Consider the following 27445-nt stretch of genomic DNA (forward strand, 5'->3'; position numbering starts at 1 on the left):
TATATCGACTTTGTCGGAAATTTGGATCAAGGTCGAATACTTTCCAAAATGACTTGAAGTTGAATAAGAAGAAGAAGAAGATAATAGGATGAATACAAAATAAGATAGAATTGATCAGATAGATAGATGAGGGATTAAGGGATTTGTATGGTGAACGACCATTAATATGATCTTGGAAGCCGGAACCGGGTAATTATACCGAATAATAGATACATACATTATTGCCTAATTCAGATAACAGACAGGAATGTGGCACCTAAGAACTAAGACGTGATAGCGAATAATCTATACCATGTATACAGACCTTTTAGCTTGTATGAATACGAAATATTGATAGCATGGATCTGTATGCATGGTGTTGGATATGTGATGCAAGGTATATATACACAACATATGAAATCGACCTTTGCTGATGGAAAGATTGCAACCTAGAAAAGTTTCTCCTACAACTCCACATCAAAGATTCTAACACTTCTGTCATCACTACAACTTGCTAATTGTAATTTACCATTTCTATTTCTCCATGCTAGTCTATTCACTGGACCGACATGTGATATACTATTTGGATTAACAAGACATAAGATCAGCTTTTAGCGAATTTACAAATACCTTGTTCTGGAATACGAAGATAGATAAGATAAGATTAAGACTAACCTTTGATCAAGAGTGATCAACTCTTTCGAATGTATTTCACTATGTTCATCTTGATTTAATTGATAAATTGAAATTTGACCTAATTCAGTACCTACAGCTAACAAATAGCCTTGATTTGAATTTGAATTTGAATTAATCAAATCAACTGATGTAGTTGCATCATTAAATCTAATGATTTCACTTGATTTCCATTCTGTTTTTTCTGAATTGATCGGTATCCAAATTTTAACAGTTTTATCTCTTGATGAAGTAACGAATAAATCGTTTGAATCATTTGCAAAACAACAATCTAAAATCATTCTTGAATGTGCTTTTTCAAAATCAACAAAACTTTGATATGTATTTTGCTGTGGGTCAAGTTTAAATAATCTCCATGATCTATCTCTTGAACAAGATAAAATTAAATCATTATTTAATGGTGAAAATTGAATTCTAGTTACAGTTAATGAATGTCCTTTTAAAACATTACCAAATGATTCAAAATTATTTTCACTTGAATATATTCTTATTCCAGAATGTTCTAAATTGGTTGATTTTGATGATGTAGCTATTAAAGTACCATCAAAAGATGTTGAAACACAAACTAATTCATATCCATGTCCATAAATTTTTTCAATTTCAGGCCATAATGTTGATGTAGCTAATTCTTCTTCAGTAGGTAATGATGTTAATGTATGTGAAATTGATATTATAGCTTCGTTCATTCCTTCTTTTTCTATTTTATCTGTTACTGCTGGAGCTATAAACGTATTTCCCCAACATAAAATGTTAGCTTATTTTTCATGTTTACTTGATCGAATAAAGAATTACTTCACTCACCCTTCTGTAGCGCTCGATTTGATAATCCTAATGGAGGTACAGTAGCACCTTTTGGTCTTTGACCTTCTTGATTTTTACTATTTTCACTTACACCTAAAGTTCTTAATGATTCAACAAATCCTTCAGGTGCATCAAAAACCCTTGCAACTTTTTCATCTGCACTACTAACGAAACGTAAAGGTGAAATCCAAGATATATCAGTCATATCATATCCATGTATTTGTGGTCTAGCAATTTCTGCCCATCTTGATTTCGATGTAGAACCAGATGATGTTGATGGTATTGATGATTCGGCATGTATACGAGATGTTTGATCGGATCTAACATCATACAGTGGAGGTCAGTCCCTCGTGAACTCCTCAATTGGGTATACGAGTTATTAAGGAGGATTTTTTAAAAAAGTGACAAACTTACCCAACCGAAATCAAATAATCTCCCTTTGGATCCCAAGCTATACTTTGTACGTCACCATAGTGACCATTTGTACCATTTTTGACTATCCAAGTGTCCTCTTCTTCTTCTTCTTCACCATCATCTGTTGGATTAGAAGAAGATTTTACCCATCTTTCCCATCCACCATTCCAGCCACCTGCCATGACACTATTACCATCTTTGCCCCAAATTGCACCATAGAATGATAAACCTCTACCACCAATTGCACCAAATCTATGTTCTGGTACCCAAATTCCATCCGTTGATGATGGTGATGATAATGTTGAAGGTACCCATATTATCAACGAATTGTCTGCTGCAGTTGATAAGAGTAATGGAGATTCTGATGATGATGATGTAGAAGCAGAAGGAGGTGACCAATGTACGTTCGTTAATCCTGATTCATGTCCCACGAGTAATGCTTCAAGTGTGATATTGTACCGTAATGATCTAGTTCCAAAGTAGTCAGCACAGGTATAGGTAATCGTAGGCGTCAATAAGGAAAGCCTTCACGCTGCATCTACAATACTGAACCGAAACGGCATAATGTTTGAAAGGGAGAAGCAGACCTTACTCACTTATTACCATCCTGTACAGCCATAACATGAGCTTTCGTACTGATTTGACCACTACCTTCACCATTCAATCTTCTTTCGAATTCATCAAGTAAATCTAAACCTTCTTTTTGTTTGTCATCCTTTTCAACTTGCTTTTCTTTTTCTTGAGGTGATTGTTCAGCTAAAGGTGAGATTCTCCATAACCTAATATAATTATCTTGTGATCCACTTGCTAAAAACAAATCTTTCTTTGAAGAATCGGTCAAAGAAGGATATGAAGTGAATGATAAACATCTAACCCAATCTTCGTGTCCTTCTAAAGATAATAAATGTATAAATTCATTGTTGGGTGATAATGTATATATTCTAATTTTCTTATCTGTCGCCCCGACCGCTAGTATTAAAGCTATATATATATATATATAACAAGAATAAGATTAGTTCAACTCGATACGATTTTCTCCCTCTTATTGAAAAAAGGGAATGCTTAAAAAGCAGTATTGAAGGAAGGGAATAAATTCACATACCTTTTGATTCTGGTAAATAGCTTAATTCAATATCTAATGGTAATTTACCTTTCAAATCTATACTTTGAATTTCTTGTGGTTGATCATTCTCCTTCTTGTTTTGTTCTATATTCCATATTTTTATCGTACTATCTGAACCACCAGATAATATAATCCCATTTGGTGAGACACCTAAAGCTGAAATTGATGATTTTTCATGTGCTATCCATTTTCTTTCTAATTTCCATTCTTCATCGTTATCATTCTTCTTTTCTGAAGATCTTGTTTTTTTTGACCAAATTATAATTTCACCATTTGTATCACCAGAAATAAATTTTTCTTCTTCTAATAATAATTTTACAGTAGTTATTTTACCTTGATGTCCAGGCAAAGTTTTCCATATACCTTGATTTTCATTTGATTCAGTATCCCATAAAGATAATAATTTACCTGAACCAAAAGCTAATAATCCATTTTCCGTAATTGCTGCACAAGATGATGATCGATTACTTCCTATTGATATATAGGTTGGATTTACTCTCATATCGGCTCAATTATCAACTCGAGATGTATTCAGCGTTTTTCGGTATTATATCGTAGGTCTCGTAGCTATCTTTACAATATTATGTTAATTATTCAATATTTCTTTTTTCTTGTAACTTTTGATGCTTCAATTGAACGAACATCACTTTCAACTACTTATTATATATTAACATCTCGAAATATCGTATAATCACGTGACTAGACGTGTTCACATTGCCACACAACGTGGATCAAACAGATGGTGCCTTTAGCTTTAATCCACAGTCCAACCGTAGACGCGCTTTTAGACCCATTCTTGCTCCATGCTTCTGCAAAGGAAAGTAGAAAGAATTTAGCTCGATGTATGCACAACTATTCATACAAAGAGACGGAAGGCGCAATCAAACGTCGTTAAGGAATTCGGAATGCAGCATTAACGATACGATGGTATGCACTCAAGAAAGGTATACGTGTCTTGACAAACATCTTACATCTTATTTTACCATCGCGATGCCACAAAATACCTCATATTTGATTGGGTGAATTGCAATGATTTGGTGATTTGCGCTTATTATGGCATTCCGAATTACCAGTATCAGGAAACTTTGTATTGATTATGTTGAGGGTTATTAGGGAATTTTGTAATTCGTTAATTGCCGTTTAATAATGGTAATTTTACTATACGACTCGCTAATGGAATTTGATGCATGCATGCATGCCAGATAGACTATTTTGATCTTTTTCATAAAACATCATCTTGATCGTACATCTCCTCTCTCTCTCTTTTCTTTTTTTTTTGTTTATCCTCTTTTGACCTATAATCTTTTCCTTTACATATTCATATCATCGCGCGATCATAAATTATACATAATCAACCATCTATCAAGATGCAAGTAACTTCATTATTGAGATATTCTGGAGTTTGTCCTTTTTTAGGACACTCCACTGCATCATCACTTCGATCGATGGCATCAACCAATGTAAATTCGAATATTTCAAGCTTAACCGCAAAAGCTATGACTTGTCCTATGATGGGTCCAAAATTAGCTTCAATCTCACAAGCTAGAACTTATGCTTCTGTCGCTGGAAATAGAGAAGTTGAAGAAATGCATAAAGTATGTTTTATCAATCAAACCTTGCCTCTATCCTCTTCCGATCTGCCACTCCAAAAAAAGGTCAAAGCGCTGATCATTGTGGGTTTGATAGCAAAAGAATGTGTCATTCAACAACGCTGAAGCTGCTAAATGCCCACACGCTCAAGCTGCTAGAGAAGCTGCTGTAAATGTGAAGGAAACTGCTCGTGATGTAGGCAGATTCAACTACGAGAAGTTCTATGATGCTGAATTGCAAAAGAAACACAAAGACAAGTGAGTTAAACATTTGTCATTCGATCATGTCAATGCGGTGATTGACTCGTCGTGGAAATAGGTCATATCGATACTTTAACAACATCAATCGACTCGCCGCCAAATTTACCATCGCCCATACCTCCAACGTGAAAGATGAAGTCAATGTATGGTGTGCGAATGATTATTTAGGTATGAGTAAGAATCCAGTGGTGCTTGGTACCATGAAGTGAGTTACTCAGCTTTGTATATATCGATGAATGACTTAGCTGATTGTCTCCATAGACGTACACTCGATCGGTACGGTGCAGGAGCAGGAGGTACCCGAAACATCGCTGGTAATGGTGCATTACATCTTTCACTTGAAGACGAACTAGCTTCTCTTCATAGAAAAGATGCTGCACTTGTATTCTCATCCTGTTACGTCGCCAATGACGCATGTCTTGCGACTATCGGGGCCAAATTACCTGGATGTGTCATTTTCTCCGATTCAATGAACCATGCTTCCATGATCCAAGGTATCAGACACTCGGGAGCCAAGAAAGTCATCTTCAAACACAACGATATGGCTGACTTGGAAGCCAAACTTCAAGCTGTACCCAAAGAAACACCTAAATTGATCGCTTTCGAAAGTGTATATTCAATGTGTGGATCGGTCGCTCCCATCGAAGCTATCTGTGACCTCGCCGATAAATACGGCGCTATCACTTTCTTAGATGAAGTACACGCCGTCGGAATGTACGGTCCTAACGGTGCTGGTGTTGCCGAACACCTCGATTACGATGCTCATAACGCCACTCGACTTTCCTCTGAACCAGTCAAAGGAAGTGTTCAAGATAGAATCGACATCATTACCGGTACCCTTGGTAAAGCTTATGGTGTAGTTGGTGGTTACATTGCCGGTTCATCCGATCTAGTTGATGTTGTTAGATCTTATGCTCCTGGATTCATCTTCACAACTTCCCTTCCACCTGCCATCGTTGCTGGTGCCCAAGCTTCAATTGCTTATCAAAGAGAATACAAAGGTGATAGAAGATTACAACAACTCAATACCAGAGAAGTTAAAAAACAATTAGATGAATTGGATATTCCAGTTGTACCTAATCCATCACATATCATTCCAGTTTTGGTTGGTGATGCTGAATTAGCTAAGAAAGCATCCGATATGTTATTATCAGAACATCAAATTTATGTTCAGTCAATCAATTATCCAACCGTTGCTGTTGGTGAAGAAAGATTAAGAATTACACCTACACCTGGACACTCAACTGAACAAATTAAGCATTTAGTTGATTCAGTCAATTCTGTATTCAACAAATTAAACCTCAAGAGAATATCAGATTGGAAAGCCATTGGTGGTAGAGCAGGTGTAGGAGCACCAGGTTCTATACCACCTGAAAATGTTTGGTCAGATAAACAATTAGGTTTAAACGATGGTTCTGCTCCACAAAGATTAACAAAAGGTGAAAAGGGAATCGTAAAAGATCAAGCTGTAGAAGTTGCACAAAAAAGATTAACTCATCTTTTAGGTGCTGATGCTGGTCCTGCTCTAGCTTCTATCCCTTATGTCTAGGCAGATTTAGATTCTGAAAATGATCGCTTCAACAAATCGCCTTTCTTCTTCTTTTTTCTGTTTAAATCCTTTTTTTTTCACTTTCGATCTAGATAGAATATGTGATTTTCTTGCGAGATCTTGAACATCTTGGTTTATTTACATGTTCAATCCATATGCATATTCTACCAGATTGATGGTTATGTTTTCAGATCATTCGGTTCTTACCGTTAGAATAGAGAAACCGGTCATTGGCCAGCAGCATTTTCGGAGTTAGCCGCTTAAGTTGGGACCCATTCTCGCGGTCTACGTAAGCAGATAATCAAAATGTGCATAGATTGGGAACAATAAAAATAGATCAATTGCACATTAGATTCTTTCTCATTCATACTGTTGTAGTTTTCTCGCCAATATATCAACAGCGATCGGATCAAGAGCTGAAAAGGAAGAAACAGTCTGAGGAGCAAGCTGGTACACGATTGGGAAAGCAAGGAAAAAGGAAGCCAAAAATGTCAAAGATCGCGTTATTCGCTTTGACTATCGTCTTATGTGCTAGTATTGGTAAGTAATTCTGCCTCTCCACCATGAGCTTGCGATGTCGGAAATCAAATCATATTGATACGTGTTGATCATATAGCCAGAGCACATGAACATCATAATATCACCCAGATAGATCCTGGAGTACCTATAGATGCGATAATATACATTCATGTGAGTTGAGCGCAATCGACTGAGTTGTGGTCGCATTAGACTTCCTAATTAATCATTCTCTTTTGATTCTTTGATAGGGAGGTCTACAGACATTCTTATGGGGTATCTCGTTCCCTATAGGTATGGTACTAGGTTTATCAAAGTAAGCTATTTCTCATTCTAGAACGATCCGGAAACTACATAAGCTTACTAACATTATAATCAGATCCAAATACCATGTAACTTTACAATCTTTCAATGCAGTCGCGACTCTAGCTGCAGCTTGGTTAGGTCATCATCATGGAGGAAGAGAGTACCCTGCAACTGTAAGCTATCCAGAGTAAAATCGTATGCTTAGCCAGCTTATACGCTCTCTGAATTGCAATCACAGGTGCATGGCTTAATGGCTAAAATCATAACATGGGTGCTTCTTACTGTAAGTATGGTGATGTTCCCATCACATGATGACTTCGAAGGGACGTAATACGAAATATATGGCTGATTATTGCGATCATCTACCAATAGCAAGTTGGATTAGGAATATTTCTAAAATTGCACATTTCAGAAAAGAAAATTAGGCCTTGGATAATACCATTCCATTCAGTTATAGGGAAAGTGTTCCCTATATTAGGTTGGACTCGTAAGCTTTCTCATCTTCCACTCCTTGAATGAGGTATCATACTGACTTGTTCGACTCTAGAAATGCTATTTGGTGTGGTAACTGCATTAGGATACTGTCGAGGAGGTGATTTAGGTCAATGTGCTGCGCATTATATTATGGGTTCAGCATTTATAGGCTACGCAGCAATTATGGTTATAATGTTACAAGTCGGACACAAATGGCTAGAAAGGACTGGAAGGAGTCAAGAAATGTTAGATAGTTCTGTAATCATGGTATGGGTAAGTAGAATTCAGCTTCGTCAGGTACGTCCATGGTGCATAAGAAGCTGATGTGTTCATTCGTTAGGGTATTATCAATACGTTCACTGAACATCATGGTGGACCTTGGACCCATAAGGATATGCAACATACTATGATGGTGAGCTATTTGTGCACATCTTTATTGCAAAGTCATCAGCTGATATTGATGTCGATAGGGTGTATTATGGTGGGCTGGTGGTATGTTGGGTATATTTTTGAGTAGAAATGGAAAGAGGTCTTTTGTTCCTGCTGTCATGTAAGCTCATGGAACATCTGGCTACGATGCGAAAGCTAATCTTATCATCCGCAGTATCATCATGACAGGCTGGGGTATGAGTGCACATGAACAAGCTTTGATGATCTCTTCTAAGGTTAGTGAAAACAATATAAGCCAAAAGTCTAACCAGAATGATGCTGATTATCGATTTTTGCAGATTCACGGTCTATTCGGTTACGCGCTCATTGCTGCCGGAACCTTGCGACTAGTGGAAGTATGCTTTGTACTGAATGACAAGCCCACTCCACCTGGAACAGTCAGGATCTTCCAGCATTTGCCACCATATGTGAGTCAGCTCTAGGCGATGAGAAAGCAAGCAGTAGCTAACACTTGAGTCTCCTTCAACAGCTTTTGACATTGGGAGGGTGAGCAACTTTTTGTCATTTCATGAACTACGTGACATCGTCGGCTGACATCCTTTGATCTCACTAGCACCCTCTTCATGTCAGCAACAGATGAGGAGCTACGAAATGCCGATGGAATGGGTATTGATCACGTATCATATGCCTTATTCGACTTTTCACTCTCATTCTTGTTATACCTGATTATAACTTTCTTAGTTTCATTATACTCCAATTCAGGTAAAAATGCGGAATTGAACAAAGACAAACAAGTTGATGCTGAAGAGAGAGGATACTCGAAATTACAACAAGGTGGCGGAAGTAAATTTCCCAATGATGATGATGACGATGAAGACGGTCCAGAAGCGTACGAATTGACTGAACAAGATGTATTGGGATCAGGTTCAGGTTCAAGTGATGAAGGGAAAAAAGTAAGAGGTGAAAGAGATACCCAAAGTCAGCACCATGTTAGAGATGAGATTGATTGGATGGACAGAAGCGAAAATGATACTAGGAGAGGTGGTGTTAGACTATAGATTGTCACTATGGCTGGAAACCGATGTATTTCCCGTGTATATCTCCTATTCAAATCACTCCTCTTCTCTGGGTAGAGTGCTGTGATGTAGTTGTACAGCCAGATACTGGTCAGCTTCGGGCATACATCTACTCATGAAGCCGAGCTGAAATCGCTCTAACATAGGTGTCCAAGGTGTAATATAATGCGAAATGATGCTGGAATGAACCGCGAGTTGATGAGTAATGACGATTTATCGTGTCTCCTTTGAGTCCCATAATCGGATTCTACTGTTGCAACTCTCTGTAAGGTTTCTGACTCATCATTCGGACACGTAAGCTGGTATACGGTGATGATATGTTCAACATGTACATATCTACAAATTATGGTGGAGATCTTTGATGTCTTGATTATCGATTTTATCTTATCTTCACAAAGCAGTTAAAATCCGCCGAGGTATTTCCGATTGTCCGAGGTGAGACCGATAAGATCATGTAAGCGTTCTAAGATTGTTACAGTGCCTGATTATGAAATGATATGATGATCAATCTAATCAATAAACTGTTTTCTCTCTTCTTATGCCCGCTTGACGGCGTTTTAATGTGAGTACGACTTCTTACTGCCCATGCAGGTATAACACAGAATTATCAATCCAATCAGCCCGTTATTGAGACCAAATGACTAAACATTCCTGCTGATTACTGTTTCATTCACACACATGACGGTGTACTCATACTCAAGATGTTTCTCATAGTCCGTCCCTTCACTTTCAAAAAAAAGGTATATATACCATGTAAATACGCATCGTTCTTCTACTTTTTTTTCCTTCATTCATCAAACACATCAATCAACTTCCATTCTGCACATCAATTCAATTGACTAACAACCTAAAACTATCATCACATTCAACAAATCAATCAATCAATCATACTCAAAAATGTCCAACCAAGATAAAACCATCGTGGTATTCACTGCTACTGGTGCACAAGGTTCTTCAGTTGTCGATTCATTACTTGAATCCGGTTTCAAAGTTGTAGCTTTAACTAGAAATACTCAAGGTAAAGGTGCTACTGGTATGTTAACAATACTTACTTCATGCAATCTTGAAATTAATGGTAGCTAATAATACCTTTCCCATCTATTCAGCACTCAAAATGAAAGGTGCTCAAATTGCTCAAGCTGATTTGAGCGATGTTAACACATACAAAGATACTTTCAAAGGTGCACACGGTGTTTTCATCAACGCTGATTGTAAGCTCACCATCATCTCGGTTTGCTTTGATTTATGTAGTAATTGACCATTATTTCTGTTTTATCTTTCCTGGCAGTCTGGGGTATTTACGCAGCTCAAGATTACAATGTTGAAGCTACAACCAAAGAAGAAATTAGACAAGTGACAGATGCTATGAAAGCTGCTAAAGATGCTGGTATCAAGCATGTCGTTTACTCATCCTTGGATGAAAATACTCAAGCTCCTCATTGGCAATCCAAAGCTGATGGTAAGTATTCCATATTTCAGTCGTATATGTCATTCCTTAATCCCCTTCTCATCAAGGGTCGAGCTAACTTAACAATATTACCTCTCACATAGCATCCAAATGGGCTTCCCAAAATGATATCCCAATCACAAATCTTGTCATGACCGCGTATTGGGAAAACATCTCAAACTTCAAATTGATCCAAGCTAAAGATGATGGGTCATACACTTTATTATTACCTTTACTCGATGATACGAAACATTACGGTGTCCCAGTTTGTCAAACTGGTTTATGGGCTAGAACAGCTTTCGAGAACCCTGATAAATGGATTGGTAAGTCTCTACCTTTTCGAACTCATATGAGATATCCCTAGAAAAGACCTTGTTGCTAACGGCAGTGATATGCTCTATATGCAACAGGTAAAGATATCTATGCTGTAACAGGTGAAGAGACAACTTCTGAGATAGCTTCAATCTTATCTGAAATCAGTGGTAAAAAGGTTGATACCCTTCATTTGACTAAAGAATATTTCCATTCTGAAGCTATGAAGAAACAATTAGGTGAAGAAATGTGGCTTAACTGGAACTTATTCATTGAAAAGTAAGTCATCTTCCATTCATTGGCTATAAAATATTGTAAACATATACTGACTGTAATTGATCTAGACGAATCACAAGGGATGTCAAAGCCTCTTTAGATGCTGCACCGGGCGCATGGGATTTCAAGACTTGGGCAAAGAACGATAAAGGTATCAAGGAACTTTTACAATTCTAGATTTTAACTCTCCCCACAAATACTAAAGATCATCTGGATAGTCTGTCTTTTCTGGCGCGTTGAAATATGTGAGAAGTAATAATGATAAAAGCAACAGATCTTATGCAGTCATTTGTGTTATCTACATTCGTACTAACCTATATATACTGATCAAATCCGCTGCGCAATCAAGATTTACTTAGTCTAGCCTTCACAGGTCAGACAAGTCGTAGAGCGAGATCGGGCTGTGAGCATTCGTTCAATGGACTTAATAAGTTAATCAAGTTGAATCAGCTATTCCAATGTATCTGACCTGATGGAGTATTTGGTAAGTATGCCTGTACAATTTAGCTGAAAATAGCTATCACATTTAGCGCAACAGAACTGTGTGAACTGAAACAGCCTAAATCTGTCAAATAAAAGTAAGGAAATCCCTTTCATATGGTAGGTTTGACCAACACCTCATACTCGGCTCAACACTGATAATCAATTCCCCACAAGTAATAGAGCCAAACCCACAATGACGAGCCTTTTTGTAAAATAAGTAACACAATTCATCCGATTCCGCAGCATGTCTATTTATTATAAAAAGCATATCTCTAAATCTACTATCTCCGGCATACCAAGAATTTATTTATCGATACCAGAATCGCCACAACAAGAGAAGAAACCTTTTTTCTTTGGCTTTGGTTCAGCTTTTTTAGCTGGAACTGATGCTGTTGTGGCAGCAGGTGCAGGTGTAGGAGCCGGAGCTGCCTTTTCTGTTGGAGTCGCTTTTTCTGCTGGAGTAGCGGTAGCTTTGGTTGTTCCTGGAGTGGATGCACCAGAAGCTTGAGCAGGTGCAGCATCAGCAGTTGATTTTTCAGTGGCGTCATTTACTGAATAACCATTTGTTTCCTTTTCAGTTTCAGCTGCAGGTACAGGTTCGCCAGCGATTTTCTCTGAACCGGATTTAGAGGTACCAGTGAGGGTGGTAGTGCCAACTGGTAAAGGTGGGGCGAGATCTGGAACTGCTTTGGCCGAAGAAGTACCAGCGGGAACAGCGGCAGGAGCCGAGGCTGAAGTGGAAGCTGAAGTAGCGCTATTAAGCAAATACCAATGGTCAGTCACATCTTGCTTGTGGTTTCATATTAAATTCAGGAACTATAATATCTTACGCTTGTCTTCCTTTAACGAAAGTTCCAACAAAATTGGCGAAGTACTGAGAATCAGGAAAAGATCCAGTCAGTAACGGGTCATGTAGCCGATTTGACAGGAAACATGATGGATTTCAACTTACTTTACCTTGATGCTCAGCGATCTTGAGATCAGTAGCGGTTGGCTGTAGACTTCCATCTGCACCTGCAACAGTTGACGCTCCATATGGTGAACCACCTTGTACAGGTTCAATTTCACCTAGTAATGGATTGGAGTAACCTGAAATGGCAAAATTATATGATTAGTCCCAATATAGTCTGAATATTGATCGGCGACCGGTGAGTCGAAGAGGCAATTAACTCACCAATTGGTACGTATGACACTGTTCACCCCCGAAGTACACACAAAAATAAGCTATTTGAATGCCGATTCATGTAGAGAATAAAGACTTACTACCGTCTAAAAAAAGGATTAGATCATTATCAGTAAAACTGTTAATTTGTAAGAGGAAAATGAGTTAACGGGATACTTACGATGGGCGAAGAAAGGGAAAGTAGTCAAAGCAGTTGACTATAGACGATATATTCCGTAAGTACGGGAAGAGTGACTTTGCTGTATCGGAGGCGAACGTTACTTACTTCGTGCCCACTATGTTGACCAGCAGCAGAGGTGAAAAGAGTAGCAAATTTCCCTACTAAACCACCTGCAGCCCATAATCCACCAGTATGATCGAAAAAGGCATCAACTTGACTAGGAAGTCGACCGTATCTATGCCGCGATCAGACTGTCAGTTCCCTGGAGAGCCCAATAGGTAATCCACCAGAAGGATGCGTGACCTACCTAGTAGGAGCACCTAAAATTAAACCATCAATCTCCTTCAAATCTTCTGGTTTGATAGCAGGATATTTAGATTGAAGTGATGTGTTGGCGTACATCTTGGTGAGTACCTCTTGGGGAAGGGTTTCTTGACTATTAAATTGACTTTCGAGTCAGTATTCTGCTGTTGCTGACATACAGAAGCTTAGGGAAAAAAAACGCTTACATGACATAAGGCTTAACGATAGCTCCGGTTGATTCAGCACCTTTAATCACCTCCGCAGCAAGTGCATCGATGTGACCATAGGTTGAATAGAAAGCTACGGCAATAACTGCTTTGGTAGACCTAGAAAAGGTGTCAGCTTGTTAGATCATGCTGTTACACCAGAACTAATATTTCGATCCGTGTAAGCTGGGCTATACTGACATTTTGATCGCGGTCGAGCTAACAGTATAATAGACTTGATGCTGGGATATCCTTACGATTAAAGCAGTCAACGAAGATTGAAAGTTTATGTGTCAAGCTTATATTCAACAATCGCAATCGTTTTTACTTTCAGGAAGATAGACGATTCATGAAAATACTGTTAGTTTGAAACAATTCTCTTTTTGGATTTGTCACGAATCTGCTTACCAACAACAAAGATGGGATCTATCAAAATTAGTCTCAATCATGCTAAATAATCTGGGCGTAATGTTGACATATTATTCGTCAGGTACACTACCTGAGTAATTATATGGTATATATATAATCCTACCCTTAAAAAGCAAAACAAAGGAACATTCGAGCTTCTAATCTTACTTGATCCGGTACCTTTCGACATGCCTAATTAACGAAAAACCACAAAGGCATCCTTTAGGCAAACGAAACATTACAGCAACTCCGGCGGCTTCGAAACGTCGTCATTGATCTTTTCACCGTTTCCGGCGGAATAATAGATTAATAAGCTTGCACATGGCTTTAAACAACCCTTCTACAACCGTACACTTTGTCTTGTTGTGAGATAAAATGGACCAAAAAGGAAAGTCGCGATATAGATATACAAAAACATGAGATGGATTTAGTAAGCTCATAACAATTGGCGTTACTACGGTGTTTCATGGATCAATCAAGATATTTCGACGCAAAGCAATAAAAAGATCATATAAATACTAATCAGTGATTCATTTGCTTTATCTTCCTTCGATAGACAGAAAACAACGAAAAAAAAGACTTTCTCTAACCGCCTTCTCATCTACCATACATCAGAAACCAAAACAAAACATTCAAAATGTAAGTGCGGATCTATCAGTAGAATGGCAAATTCTGAAAGACATCGGTTGCTGATCAACAATATCATAGGGCTGCTAAACCTATCATCGCTGTTGTATTCTACTCCACTTACGGTCACATTGGTGCCCTTGCTGAAAGTGTCATAAAAGGTGCTCAAGCTACCGGTGCTATCGTCAAACCATACTTCGTGTAAGTATTCACCCACTAATGGATCCAAGTGGAGGAGATCAATGGGCTTATGGCGTTTTTCTACCACATAGCCAAGAAACCCTTCCTAAGGAAGTCCTCGAAAAGATGTACGCTGGTGGTTCTTTAGCTCCAAAATACCCAGTCGCTACCCCAGAAGCTCTTAAAGAAGCTGACGGTATCATCATCGGTGCCCCAACTCGGTAAGCATAGTACTCATGTTGCAACTGTACTTCGATATCTAATACAAAAACTGAAATCATCACCATATTAGATACGGTCGAGTTCCAGCCCAAGTCTCAGCTTTATTCGATGCTACAGGTGGACTTTGGGCCTCAGGTGGTTTAGTTGGTAAATTCGTGAGTATCCGTGTCGATATTTCATTTATGAGAAATATCCAAAATGGCTGATATACCCTGGCTTATTGCTTTTGCTAGGTATCAATGTTCACCTCAGCTGCAGGTCAACATTCAGGTCACGAATCTACCATCATCACTACATTCCCATTCTTTGCCCATCACGGTTTAGTTTACGTTCCAACAGGTTACTCTGATCCTTCAGTTGGTGGTGTCGATGTTGTTCAAGGTGGTTCACCTTACGGTGCTTCAACTGTTGCCGCTGCTGATGGTCATTTACAACCTACTGAAAATGATCTTAAAGTTGCTGAACACCAAGGAAAAGTGAGTTAAGCATATCTTATACATAAAATTTTTGCACTTTAGAGGCTGAGCGCTAACATCGACGTATACATCTAGTACTTCTCCAACTTTGTCGCTACCTTTGTTAAAGGTAAAACTGTTGCTTAAACAGAATTGCATACCCACAAAACCATATTAGAAAACCATAGAAGACAGATAGAACGGATTGGTAGAATGTCTTCAAGTCTAGCAATGAACGAATAGAGAAATATAGAAATTGTATACACTATATATAAAATTGTTTTTCCATGCATAGGAATATGATGTATCCAGATTAGCCGCTTGATTTAGCATTATTATCATCCCTTTCTTATTCACGTATATGTACCAGTACTATCTTACAGAAAAGTAGATACAGCAGGGGAGATGTGGAGGAAGAAGCTAAAAATGATGTTAAATATGACATGACATGACGTACTTGTTGTTATTATGGCATTCACCATGAAGCACCGATAGGTTTAAGATGGTTGAATTCGATCGCTGTAAAAATACATACTGATATTTCTCCAGTCTTGAGAAGTTCTCATCTTTCAGCTTTAGACGACGATGAATCTAAGATCGTTACTTTCAATTCCATTGACGTTATCTACATTGTTAAACAATCGTTTACAAAGTATCTTACCCAATTCGATCTCAAATATCGGTGTCAGATCAGCTACTACAATGGTTTTAGATCAAGCTAAATTGAATGGTACGTTGTATGAGCTTTTAAAGTATAGTATAGGAAAAGATAATCTGGGGTCTACCTAGATATGTATAAATATCATGTACTGTATAATATCAGGATATAAACATAGTGTTTTGTTTGCAATTTAACTGATATTTTTATTTCGATTTTGAACATTGTTCAAATTTTTTATATAGTTTTACATTCACCTTTACAACCACATACGAAAGAAGGAGATTCAACTCATCCAACAGGATATCAAAGAGATGGATATTGTTGGGGAAATGAACAAGATCCAGGACATCATTTTATTGGTGGTATAGTAACCAAAGAATTTTTAGATTATTCAAAAAATAAAGGTAATGATTTAATTACTCAAAGACCAGGTTTCCCAGGTTTAAAAGATGGTTGTAGATGGTGTTTATGTGTTAATAGGTTAGTTTCTATAGACTAAAGTTAATTTCGTCTAAGTGATACTTCCTTTTTCTCTCAAACTTGGAGTTGGATGTCTACTAACGTACCGCCGTTTATCTATCAAATCACCTGATAGATGGAAAGAAGCAATGTTAGCTTCTGATAAATTAGGTGAAAAAGTCGTACCTCGGTAAGTTATCCACTTCTCTGATAACCTGCTACCCATCACCAACGAAATACGCACGATTGACTCTCAAATATTTCTCATATACAGTGTCGACCTATCTTCTACATCCCTCACAGCCTTGAAAGGGGTCAGTATTGAAGATCTCAAAAAGTACGAGTATAAACCGTAGTCTGATGTAGAAGTATAAGTATAAATTGTCTCATTTGAGCTTGGGCGTCGAGGGTTTAATATTATGTAGCAGATAGATTACGAAACAATGTGAATTATTATTGTTTACAGTTGAAGGAGTTATCGGTCTGCTGTGATTTATTTGTGTGCATCTACCGAGCAAGATACAAAGCAAGGTATGAATTTAAATACACCTATTTATCTCTCATAGCACTTTCGAACAATCTACCTCCGGGTCCCCCCTCCCTTCTTCCTCCTCCACCTCCTCCACCTCGATCATTCCCACCTCTCGCACGCTCGCGATCGATTTTGACTCTTTTGGATGCACCTGGTGATTCTTCTCTTGTTGGAGGACCAGTTTCTATTGGTGATCATACAATAATTAGCTGATTCTGTTCATACTTGATCTGGCGGAAGCAAGATAAGGGCGTTTGTCAGACTTACCAGCTAAAGTCCTCTTTCTAGGATCTACATAACTATCGTTACCACCATCTCTAACATCATTTGACCTTTGTCTTGGTGGTAAAGGTGGAGATTGTGGTCTTCTTTGATCCCTATCTCTGTCCCTTTCCCTATCCCGATCGCGATCAGAAACAGGTGGACCACCCATTCTAGATGCTAAACTAGGTGCAATTCCACCTCTACTACCTCCACCACTATTGGGAGCAGGCGAATTTTGTGCTCCCGCTCCCGGTCTTGGTGGTAAAGCATGTGCTAATCTGCTGGCATTGGGTGTATTATTGCTATTGTTGATATTGGTATTCATTGACGGCGAAGGAATGGAAGATCTAGTTTGTCTTGGAGCTTCAACTATTCTATCGGAAGATTCAGCTGGCGGATCGGTTTTAGCTGGAGGTTGAGAAGGTAGTAATTCCTTTGCTGCGTTATCTCTTTTTGGGGTTCGATCATTGTTGTCGGTCGTAGAGGAATTGGTCGGTTTATTGCGATCAGAAGGAGCAGTAGCTGAAGGAGGGGGAGGAGGTGTTGATCTTCTGTTACCTTGAGGAGCACTATTGTCTCTGGGTGAAGGTCTACTGTTATTGTTTCTTGTATCTCGATCATTTCTTGATGGTCCACCACGCCTGTCTCTGCTATCACGATCATCCCTGGGATCCCTCTCTCTCCTATCATTGTTCGGATTATTACTTCTTCCATCCCTATCCCTTTCTCGATCTCTATCATCAGGTCTTTCATGTCTTCGATCTCGTTCTTGGTCACGATCACGTCCAGTATCCCTTTCTCTTCTGGAAGAAGATGCGTTACTATTGGGTGGTTCGTCGATTCTTCTGGGTTCTTCATCTCTTTTCCTTTTTCCACCTCTATCGTCCCTTACACCCCTTTCTCTATCTCTATTACTGGCGGTATTCGGTTTTTTATCATCTCTATCGGATACCCTTCGGTGACTTCCACTTGTGTTACCATCTTTTGAACCACGTCTAGATTCTCTTCTTTCGTCAGAGGTAGACGCAGCTAATCTGTCATGTCTAGCTTGTAATAGATCTTCTTGCTTTCTTCGATCTCTATCCGCTTCATCTACGCCCGCATGAGGAGGTAGATCACGTGGTTTGTCTCTCTCCCTATCACGATCTCTGTCATCTCTACCTCTTCTTCTATCTCTATCTCTATCCCTATCCCAATCAACATCTTTATTTCTATCACGATCACGATTATGATCTCGATCGCGATCATCTCTGTCCCGTCTGGTAGATCTTCTTGAGCCTACACTGGCTCTCGATTCCACACTACCACTTCTATGTGTCCTTGGTGCCGGCGATGTTCGTCTTGATGATGCTGGTGTGGGCGATTTAGGTCTACTGGTTTCTGCTGTTGCTTGTACGACTGGGACCACTGGCGCAGGAGGAAGAGTGGGTGCAGGAGCTGGAACAGGAGACGCGGATGAAGGAGGTGGTGCAGGTCGTTTGATACCGAATTTCTTAGCCCTAGCAGCAGCACGAGCTTCATCAACGGACAAATCTGTCGGAGGACCCATGGATAACGTAGACGAGGAACCACCTGTTCTTTCTGCTGCGCCTTTGATAGATGGGCCGGATGGGGTTGGTGTACTTCTATTATCAGAGGCAGATCGAGCAGAAGCTGAAGGACCTGAAGGAGCAGCCGAAGCTCGAGTAGGCGGTGGAGCTACCGTAGGAGACGCAGGTCGAGGCACAGGTGCAGGTGAAGCTGCCCGAGAAGCAATAGGTGTACCAGCGTTTGATATTGGTGCAGCTGGTTCTGGGGTACCTCTACTCAATATAGTCAGCTAAAATCCCGTCGGGCAGATCTTGTTGAATAGATGTTAAGAACGCGAGACTCACTTAATCTCTTCTTTGGCAGGTGCGGTAGCGTTTGCAGCTGATTTAGATCTGCTTTCCTCCAATTTCTGACGAATCTTCTCACGATCGCTTAGGTTAGAAGCTGTGGATACAGGTGTCGAGCCACCATTAGTGGCTAACGGCGTAGCATCTCCATTAGGGCCAGGACTATCGGTCGTTCTAGGACCTTTGGGTGCGTTCTTGGCCAGCGCAGCTTGAGCAGCTTGGGCTGCACGTTGTCCACCAGGCTAAGCGCAATTGTAGGATTAGTATGCTATTATGGTACATTCATGGCAATACTTACATGGAATTTAGCAGGAGAAATATAAGGTCTAGTAGCCTGTCGTTTCTTCAAACCAGATAAGAAGCTGCAGCACAATCCGAATTAGCCAATAGGCCAATATATTACGATCGGACGACAGGAACGTACGAGAGACACATCATTTTCAGATCATTGGTAATTTCACCATTTTCACCATTTTGCAATCTCTTTACAGCATCTTCGACAGCTTTACCGTTAGTGTCCATTATAGGGAAAAATTTGATGACTTGTAAAGCTACGATAATAGCGTTCTTATTGTGCATAAATTCCGCTTCAGACCAACATGAGATCAATGCCTAATCAGAAGTGCAGGGTCAGCGGACATATTTTCACATACATTAACTGACTCTGTAAGAATTGATAAAAGAGATAGTCAAACTTACAGTAGTCAGAGCGTTATGACATTTAGCATAATAGTTCTTGAATTCATGCCATTTCATTGGTCGTAAAGGTGCACCAGTACCACGTCTAAACGTCATTCCAGGTAAAGTTTTTGGTTCTTCCTTTCCTTCTTCTTGTTTTTGAGGATATTGATCATTTTCAGGTAAACCTAAAGCTTCAACTTTGTATTTTTTCTCATCTCTATGCCAAGAATCTAAATCTGTTAATATCGCAGATAAACATCTACCTAAATTCCTTGCTTCACTATCTGTACATGAAAATATACAAGCAGCTAAATTATCATTGAAAAAGTTGTTGTATGCAAATAAAGTTGAAAATCCAATTGTACCTAAATCATGTGCTGTTCTGATGAATTTTGCTACAAATACTGCATCACTTGGTGTCAAAATTGCTCTTGGATAGAAACAGTATTGATGTAAGTATGAAGCCAATTGAACTTGCTGACTCTTTTCCACCACACCTAATAATTGTCGATAAATCGATTAGCTCTTAGCTCAAAGTATCGTATTTGACAGAATTCGCACGATAATACTTACTCCTGCCGAACCATTTAGAGCTTTCAGCTTTTAATCTTCGCTTAACGATAGCATTCACTTCTTTGCCATGCGAGTCCTTCTCTTTGGTAAGAACGGCCACTCTGTTCTTCAATCTAGTCAACTCGGCTTGTTGCTCGGATACAGCTACCTTGTCTTTTGCCATAATTCTCCAACCTGATACGACAGATATATTCCGGTTGATCGATTTGATGGCTTCATCATATGATTCAGCTGAAAATGCGATATCTGGCATGGTGAGGTGCCAAAATATGACAAAGAATGGTGCACTACAATACACATTGAATTAGCTAGATCCTTGTGCAGAGAGCGGAATAGCTCACCCAAGGATAGAAGAGACCTCATCCGGTAATAGATTTTTGGCTTGTCTCATTGTTGCGGTCATTGCAGGGGGCCACCAAGGTTTGGCTTTCCCACCATTCTTAGGCACAGGCATGGTTTCTCCATTCAATTGCTCTGGGTTGATCTCGTCCATCACCACGTCATCTCCGTCAAGTTGGGGTGTTGCAGCTTTCGGGGGAGTGGCGGGAAGAGCGCTATTCTCTGTAGCGGGGGAATTGACTCGACCATCTTTAAGTTTCCTTTCAGCTTCTATGCGCTTTTTCACATCAGCTTCTCTTTCAGCTTTGATACGTTCTATTTCTGCATTCAATCGAGGTCGTAATATCTGAAATGCGATACCGTATTCTAAGCCGAATTCGTTAACAAGTTCCTCAAGAGATAAGCTTCCAGCAAGCTGTTCTTGAGAAGATAGCTGTTCAACCAAGAAATCGCCAAATTGCATAAAAGCTGTATGACACTGAAGAATTCGTCAGCTCAGTATGAAGTAAGGTTGATAGCCGTCACTCACAGTGTCTTGTACTAAATTCATAGCCTTTATAGGTGTATTAGACAATTTATCAACTACAGCTTGACGAGTTTGCGCCAGAGCAATCCATATGGGAATAGCTAATTTAGTATCCCTGAGTGCAGTGACTAATCTAGGTAAAGATTTCTTGATGTTCTTCAGCTTGTCCACTGGAACCTCTTTAGGTTTATCTGTACCTGGTTCTGGCGGGGGAGCGATTTGTATTCTAGTTGCATTGAAAGCTTCTTTAACCATTTCTTTTCCTCCACCATATGCTTGAAGTTGTGTTTCTGATACACCATCGTTAGGTACAGGTTCAATACCTGACATAGTACTCATCAACTTTTCGAGAATGATCAGATCACCTGCTTGACCACGCATAAGTCGATTGATGATATATTGTAAAACAGGTCCGAGATCCATATTGGTATATCGTCGATTGAAATCACCAACAAATTTGGATAACCCTGCAAATTGTCATTGATAAGTTATAAGGTAAATTCCGTTTACGTTTCAACTTACGCTCAAGCCATAAAGCTACACCTGTACCCGTCTCGTTCAACCTCTGAGCCCTGTCATCCGATAAAGTATCCAACATGACGAAAGTAGCGACATCGAAAGACAGCTGAGTCATATATCGACCGGCGTCTACAATTGCTTGACCAATATTGGGATACGCCTTGACCTGCGTTACTGCTGTAGTCCATAAAAAAAGAGGATTACCATGACTGAGTTTGGCAAGCGATCTAGCTGAATGTCTTTCCGCTTGAGTTGCTATCGAGGCTGATCCATTATTTGTAGTGGATACAACTCGACGTAGAGCTTTTTGAACCTCTTTGGTACATTCTCCGGCCGCATGAGTCGCTACAGGACAAGGGTTTCTACCTTTAAAGCTACATGTACTATCTCGCCATTCTCCATAAAGACTATATCGAACGGTGTAAGGGAAATAGCTGAGTAGTGACCATAGTTCGACGTCGAAAGCGGCTGTTGCACTAGAACATGATAATGACGGTAATAGCGATATACGTGTGATATCAAGCCATAGTCGCATTTCCTGTGCAGTGGGCTGGAGGAATTAGCGATACGTTCTCAAAGTGTAAACACTTACCTCTAGGGCGACAGATCGTTCAATTGGACCACTTGGATCAAAGTCGGCTTCTTTTTCTTTCCGCAAAGAGGCAAAGTAGGCCACTCCGATGCGGCAAATCTTAACCATTATTGAAGCATTTCTTCCACCTAAACCTCGTATCAATGAAAGCCATCTTAGCCCCTTCGAATGAATGTCTTCCAAGCCAGACCACGATTCCATACTTTCCTGCCAATCAGGGTAGAAGAATTCAAATCGTTTTGAGCTAGTTTCAGGAGGTGGGGGAGAGTGAAGAGTCGGGACAAGCTCTTTAAGGAGTGACGAAACGGAAGGTGCAATCACTGTCATTTCCAGATCTTCCCCTTCAACATCGGTCGTCGGCGGCATATATAATCGATAAAGGCTTTCGAGCGCAAAAGCTACAGTTCGAAGTATAAGATCGGCAATTGATGTATGACTTTGGGCGATCCAAGGAAATCTACTGAGGAAGTACAGTGCAGAAGGTAAATCGCCAATAGCGAGCAAAGCTTGAGCAAGTTGTATTCGTTGTTCAGGAGGTGGTTTGGGTGGAGGTCCGCCAGATTCAGCTTCTTTCGATGTGGAAGCTGCAGGTGCATCGTCATCTAGCAATACGGAATTTGAAAGAGCATTTTGAGGTCCAGAACGTGAGCTAACGGAGGAATACCATTTTTTCCTGATTTCCTCCATTTGCGAATCATCCGGTGAGAGCTGATAATAAGAAAGTATACATGAGCGGGATGTTTTCAGGTAAGTGTGGTGAGTAATTGACGCACAAAAGGTAGAAGGTCGGCTAAGCTGACAAAACCATGTTTGACCAAAAGAGCTGCCATATAGGTAAGACCCATAGGTGTATCTCCTCCTTCTGGTTTCTAGATTATACAAGTAGCGTCGCGTCAGTGTGTATGATCATGACATGCATGTGTCCTCCTGAACCAACTCACTTGATAGAATCCGAATTTAAAGCCTAAAACTTGAGCTAAAACCCTATCACCTCCAGGATGCAATGAATCACCTATACTTTCTACTTCTGAATCTGGCCATTTGTCTACAGCTTTACCTTTACCTTTACCTGTTGGATTGATATTATTTACTGCTGAACCCCAAGGAGAACGTTTTAAGAGGTCCAAAAAGAATCTCCAATGTATAGCGACATGACAACTTGCGATTTCAAGTATAATATCCAATACTCTAGGTGGAGAAAGATTAAAATAACCTATTAAACCCATAATTTTTGACCAAACTCTTTTAGCTCTTGCTTTTCTATCTAAATCGTTTTCGGATAAAGTTTCATCGATAGAGTGTGGTAAAGCATCAGGACCTGTAAGTAGTACTATCAAACCTGAAAAACCTTCTGAACATTCTCTCATTAAATTGTACTTCCTTTGCTTGAAAAATAATGTGGTATTCTTTTTGATTAAAGCACTTTGTAATGCTCTAGGTTGTCTTGGGAATGGATGTAGTCCAAGATCAACAAGTCTATCAGGATTTAGAAGAAGATTGGCGATATGTGAAGGTAGTTTATTATTTTCCTACAAATATTATATGTTAGATGAAGTCATGTGAAGGTTACTGTATTTGTTGAAATTAAGGAAATTGCCGAACCCACAAGTAAAAGTTTGATTACTGGAAGACCAGACATAACCCTTGGAATGGCATCCACATCAATCATTTCAGTATCATCATTAGATTTCTTCTCTTCTACTCTATCTTCTTTTTCCTGTTCTATCATTTCTACTACATCTACCAAGACTTCACCGAGAACTTCCACCTGACTTTCGTCCAATCCTTCAATCGCCTTGGCTAAGAAATCTGCGATGACATTATGTTCCAGATTCGACGAGATAATGCTGACGAGAGTGTTTGATAGCGGTATTGATGCCAAGGTGGTTGTCGAGGACGAAGCTCGTTGTATCTGATCTATTATCAGCTGTTTTAAGGTTTCTTTGCCCCCAGAGGACCAGGATTGAAGGGCATCGGCTATCTTGGTACCGACACCACTTGGCAATAGCTCGTTCGAGCAGGAAGTCGAAGCATCCATCTTGAAAGGCCTTATGAAAGTCAATCCTGATGTCGTGCCAAACCACTATGGTTGTGTAGTGCAACTAAGTAGATAGCATATATAGCATTCTGTTAAAAGTAGTCCGACAACATCACATCCAAGATTCAAGGTTGATCCTCCATGAAGACAACGAGCGAGGAGGATTACAGGCGGATATCACCGCCAGTATGTGTGCCACACTATATGGTATCGCCGGTATCTCTTAACCTTTTGTGTAGTGAAGGACGATATATTTTCTTCCACATCATCTTTAGTCCGCGTCATCACTTTTATCATTTCACTCTATCATATTAAGTCACATATATATGTACATTTGTTATTGTCGAATACCACCTTATCACAGTCAATCTCACCAAAAGACAACAACGCAAATACTGTAAAGACAAGGTCGGGATGGCCAAGGATACAGATCCTACAATGGGTGGATTGGATGCACTCGTAGCTGCAGCTTCGTCTGTAGCTGGACAAGGGAAGAAGAGAGGGAATAGAGGTATACCGATGAATGATATGATAGATCCTGCTCTACAAGTATGTAATAATTAATATCCTACTAGATATACTAACCCTCTTTTCGATGAGTCTCGAAAAACTGACAAAGTATATCGATATATAGGGAGATTCTTCAACATCTTCTGATGTAGCGGATGCAATGTCAGTTTTTCTGTCGAATCCAGCTGTAGTTCAACTTATAGCGGAATATAATGCAAAGAAACAACATAGACATGTTAGCTTATATACACAATTATTATCTGGATCAAATTTACCTAATAATGCACCTGATACACCTATACAACAAACTAGATCAGGTCGAATATCAAGACCACCTGCATATCAAATCCCATCAAATCCTTTTCAACAATTAATCAATAATCAAACACAAGAATCTATCACAACAACAAATATACCTAATTCATCTTTATCATTATCATCATCGATAAATCCAGTATTAAATAATGAGCAAACTCAATTACAAGCTATCAAAGATGCTTTGGAGAATGTCTCAGCAGTTTCAAATATCAATAATCATCATCAACATCAACAGCATCATGGTTTGAGTGACAGCATGAATACGAATTCAGGTAGTAATTCGATAACGGATCAAGCAAGTTATGATGCTTTATTACAAGCTGTAAATAATGATTCTTCAACGAATGGATCAAGATTTTGGAGAAATAATGATTTATTGAATGGACTGCCTAATTGGACTGGATTGGAAAGTACTACTTTAGCTCAAGCTACTGATTCATCTAATAGTGGTATAGGTATAGATAATTCTTCTTCTCTACCTTCTTCTTATACGCAAAAATCTTTAGGTCATGGATTGCCGAATGGTAAACCTATCACAGATGAAAACGCATATGGCAAAAGAAGTGCATCAGTTTTAGATGATACAGGTGATGAAAGTATGGAATCATCGAATTCGAAAAGGTTCAAAGGATCTCAACAAGTTGAATTAGATAATAATGATGAAAATGTAGAAGGTTTACCTGAATGGCCATTACCTCCTACAGGTAAAGGTGGCAGAAAGAATATGCCAAGAGAAGAATTATTAGCCAGAAGAAGAGCCAGAAATAGAGTAGCTGGTAAGTCCCATTCCTGCGTAGTAGATGTTATTCTTTGGAAGCTGATTCTGATCAAATAATGATTTCTATAGCCCAAGAATCAAGAAAAAAGAAAAAGGAGTATTTTGGTACTATGGCGGATCAATTGAAAGATCGAGATGACGCATATAATCAATTGCTATCGCATTGTAATAAGCTCGAGCAGGAGTAAGTATCGAAGATCTCAAGTTTTGCAAAACAAACAATTTGAGCTGATCATCCCGTTCTAGAGTTGAAGCGTTGAAAAGGATTATTTCTGCAGCTGGTCTACAACTGCCTAATGAGATGAATACGTCTGGACACATGAATCAAAACATGGGATCAGCCCCAGGTCCATCAACAACTGCGAATTTACCTCTTACAGAAGATACACCCATGACTATTGATTCAGTTACACCCGGTATGGAATTACCATTCCAAGATTTATTCACAATAGATGATAATGATGCAGACGATCTGGACTTTGTTCCACCTTCTTCACCTAAGAGAGGCGATGGGGATTCCGATTCTGATGAATCCGATTACGAAGATAATGACGAACCGACGCCTTTACCTGCTTCTTCAACTACCATAACAAAATCTACTTCTTCAACAAGTTCGAGGAAAGGTAAACGTAAAGCAGTAACAAAGGAAGAAGGTGAAGAAGGAAGGATGAAAAATCAAAAAGAAGAAGAAGAACAAATTGATACGCCAAACACACAAAATAATGATAATAACGATAATGAGAATGAGAATGAAAATAATGAAATGGAAGCAGAAGATGTTGAAGAAGATTTATTTTTACCAATTGAAGATGTACCTATACCACCTAGACATTCATTTAATCTTGATTTTGAATTTGATTTTAGTAGTATAACAAAAGATCAAGAAAAAGTAATGAAACAAGCAATGAATGAATTACATGTTGATACACCACAACAGTTAATGGGTGTGATTAAAAAAATGGTTGAAACTGCAGGTAAAAATGGTGGTGTAACTGAAGAACAAGTTGGTATGTTAAGTAAATTATTAGCTTTAGGTCAATCTCAAGGTATGAGTGTTTGGTAAATATGTTTCTTTTTGAAAATTGTACTTTTCGGTTGTATAGACATGTATCATGTATCATCTACACCACATGTCAATATTGTTCGCTTTGTTAAGGTACAGGTACAGTATAAAACCAAATAATTGTATGCATATATTGATTCATCATCACAATGTTGTTGCTGTTGACGATGTTGCTATATCATACAAAATTGTAAGCATGAATGAAAGGTGCCACATGGATAATAACGGTATAATGACGCATCTTATTTGGTGCACAGATCTGCGGTTATACAAGTTGACTTT

General features: G+C 39.2%; 8 protein-coding genes across 8 annotated transcripts; 5 read left to right on the forward strand and 3 right to left on the reverse strand.

Moving 5' to 3' along the window:
- Positions 1-443: 443 nt before the first annotated feature.
- Positions 444-3512, reverse strand: L201_004703 (uncharacterized protein; the record flags this gene model as incomplete). The annotated part of the gene is made up of 6 exons (XM_066220443.1): positions 444-558; positions 655-1393; positions 1474-1793; positions 1888-2355; positions 2484-2868; positions 2990-3512. 6 exons carry the CDS (start codon positions 3510-3512, stop codon positions 444-446), a joined length of 2550 nt encoding a protein of 849 aa, XP_066076540.1.
- Positions 3513-4377: 865 nt separating this feature from the next.
- Positions 4378-6409, forward strand: L201_004704 (5-aminolevulinic acid synthase; the record flags this gene model as incomplete). Its single annotated transcript, XM_066220444.1, has 4 exons — positions 4378-4605; positions 4697-4857; positions 4919-5065; positions 5122-6409. 4 exons carry the CDS (start codon positions 4378-4380, stop codon positions 6407-6409), a joined length of 1824 nt encoding a protein of 607 aa, XP_066076541.1.
- Positions 6410-6897: 488 nt separating this feature from the next.
- Positions 6898-9153, forward strand: L201_004705 (uncharacterized protein; the record flags this gene model as incomplete). Its single annotated transcript, XM_066220445.1, has 13 exons — positions 6898-6949; positions 7026-7099; positions 7177-7241; positions 7305-7404; positions 7470-7514; positions 7604-7718; positions 7779-7978; positions 8046-8117; positions 8176-8255; positions 8310-8370; positions 8434-8562; positions 8625-8641; positions 8709-9153. 13 exons carry the CDS (start codon positions 6898-6900, stop codon positions 9151-9153), a joined length of 1455 nt encoding a protein of 484 aa, XP_066076542.1.
- A 915-nt stretch (positions 9154-10068) lies between these two features.
- L201_004706 (uncharacterized protein) lies at positions 10069-11383 on the forward strand (the record flags this gene model as incomplete). The annotated part of the gene is made up of 6 exons (XM_066220446.1): positions 10069-10204; positions 10278-10382; positions 10460-10630; positions 10723-10941; positions 11029-11209; positions 11275-11383. The coding sequence occupies 6 exons, from the start codon at positions 10069-10071 to the stop codon at positions 11381-11383; spliced, it is 921 nt and encodes a 306-aa protein (XP_066076543.1).
- Positions 11384-11992: 609 nt separating this feature from the next.
- L201_004707 (NAD(P)H:quinone oxidoreductase, type IV) lies at positions 11993-13990 on the reverse strand (the record flags this gene model as incomplete). The annotated part of the gene is made up of 10 exons (XM_066220447.1): positions 11993-12443; positions 12520-12563; positions 12642-12778; positions 12864-12881; positions 12953-12958; positions 13033-13069; positions 13138-13267; positions 13340-13468; positions 13542-13661; positions 13950-13990. The coding sequence occupies 10 exons, from the start codon at positions 13988-13990 to the stop codon at positions 11993-11995; spliced, it is 1113 nt and encodes a 370-aa protein (XP_066076544.1).
- Positions 13991-16018: 2028 nt separating this feature from the next.
- L201_004708 (uncharacterized protein) lies at positions 16019-16909 on the forward strand (the record flags this gene model as incomplete). Its single annotated transcript, XM_066220448.1, has 4 exons — positions 16019-16163; positions 16337-16574; positions 16690-16743; positions 16828-16909. The coding sequence occupies 4 exons, from the start codon at positions 16019-16021 to the stop codon at positions 16907-16909; spliced, it is 519 nt and encodes a 172-aa protein (XP_066076545.1).
- A 193-nt stretch (positions 16910-17102) lies between these two features.
- On the reverse strand, positions 17103-24494 carry L201_004709 (uncharacterized protein; the record flags this gene model as incomplete). The annotated part of the gene is made up of 14 exons (XM_066220449.1): positions 17103-17269; positions 17353-19151; positions 19224-19468; positions 19525-19588; positions 19651-19838; positions 19926-20404; positions 20481-20767; positions 20822-21297; positions 21349-21812; positions 21868-22414; positions 22457-23164; positions 23230-23325; positions 23398-23985; positions 24063-24494. 14 exons carry the CDS (start codon positions 24492-24494, stop codon positions 17103-17105), a joined length of 6540 nt encoding a protein of 2179 aa, XP_066076546.1.
- A 414-nt stretch (positions 24495-24908) lies between these two features.
- Positions 24909-27163, forward strand: L201_004710 (uncharacterized protein; the record flags this gene model as incomplete). Its single annotated transcript, XM_066220450.1, has 4 exons — positions 24909-25043; positions 25129-26098; positions 26170-26284; positions 26347-27163. The coding sequence occupies 4 exons, from the start codon at positions 24909-24911 to the stop codon at positions 27161-27163; spliced, it is 2037 nt and encodes a 678-aa protein (XP_066076547.1).
- Positions 27164-27445: the final 282 nt, after the last annotated feature.

This window comes from Kwoniella dendrophila, chromosome 6, assembly GCF_036810415.1.
Source record: "Kwoniella dendrophila CBS 6074 chromosome 6, complete sequence".
NCBI classification, from domain to species: Eukaryota; Fungi; Basidiomycota; class Tremellomycetes; order Tremellales; family Cryptococcaceae; genus Kwoniella; species Kwoniella dendrophila.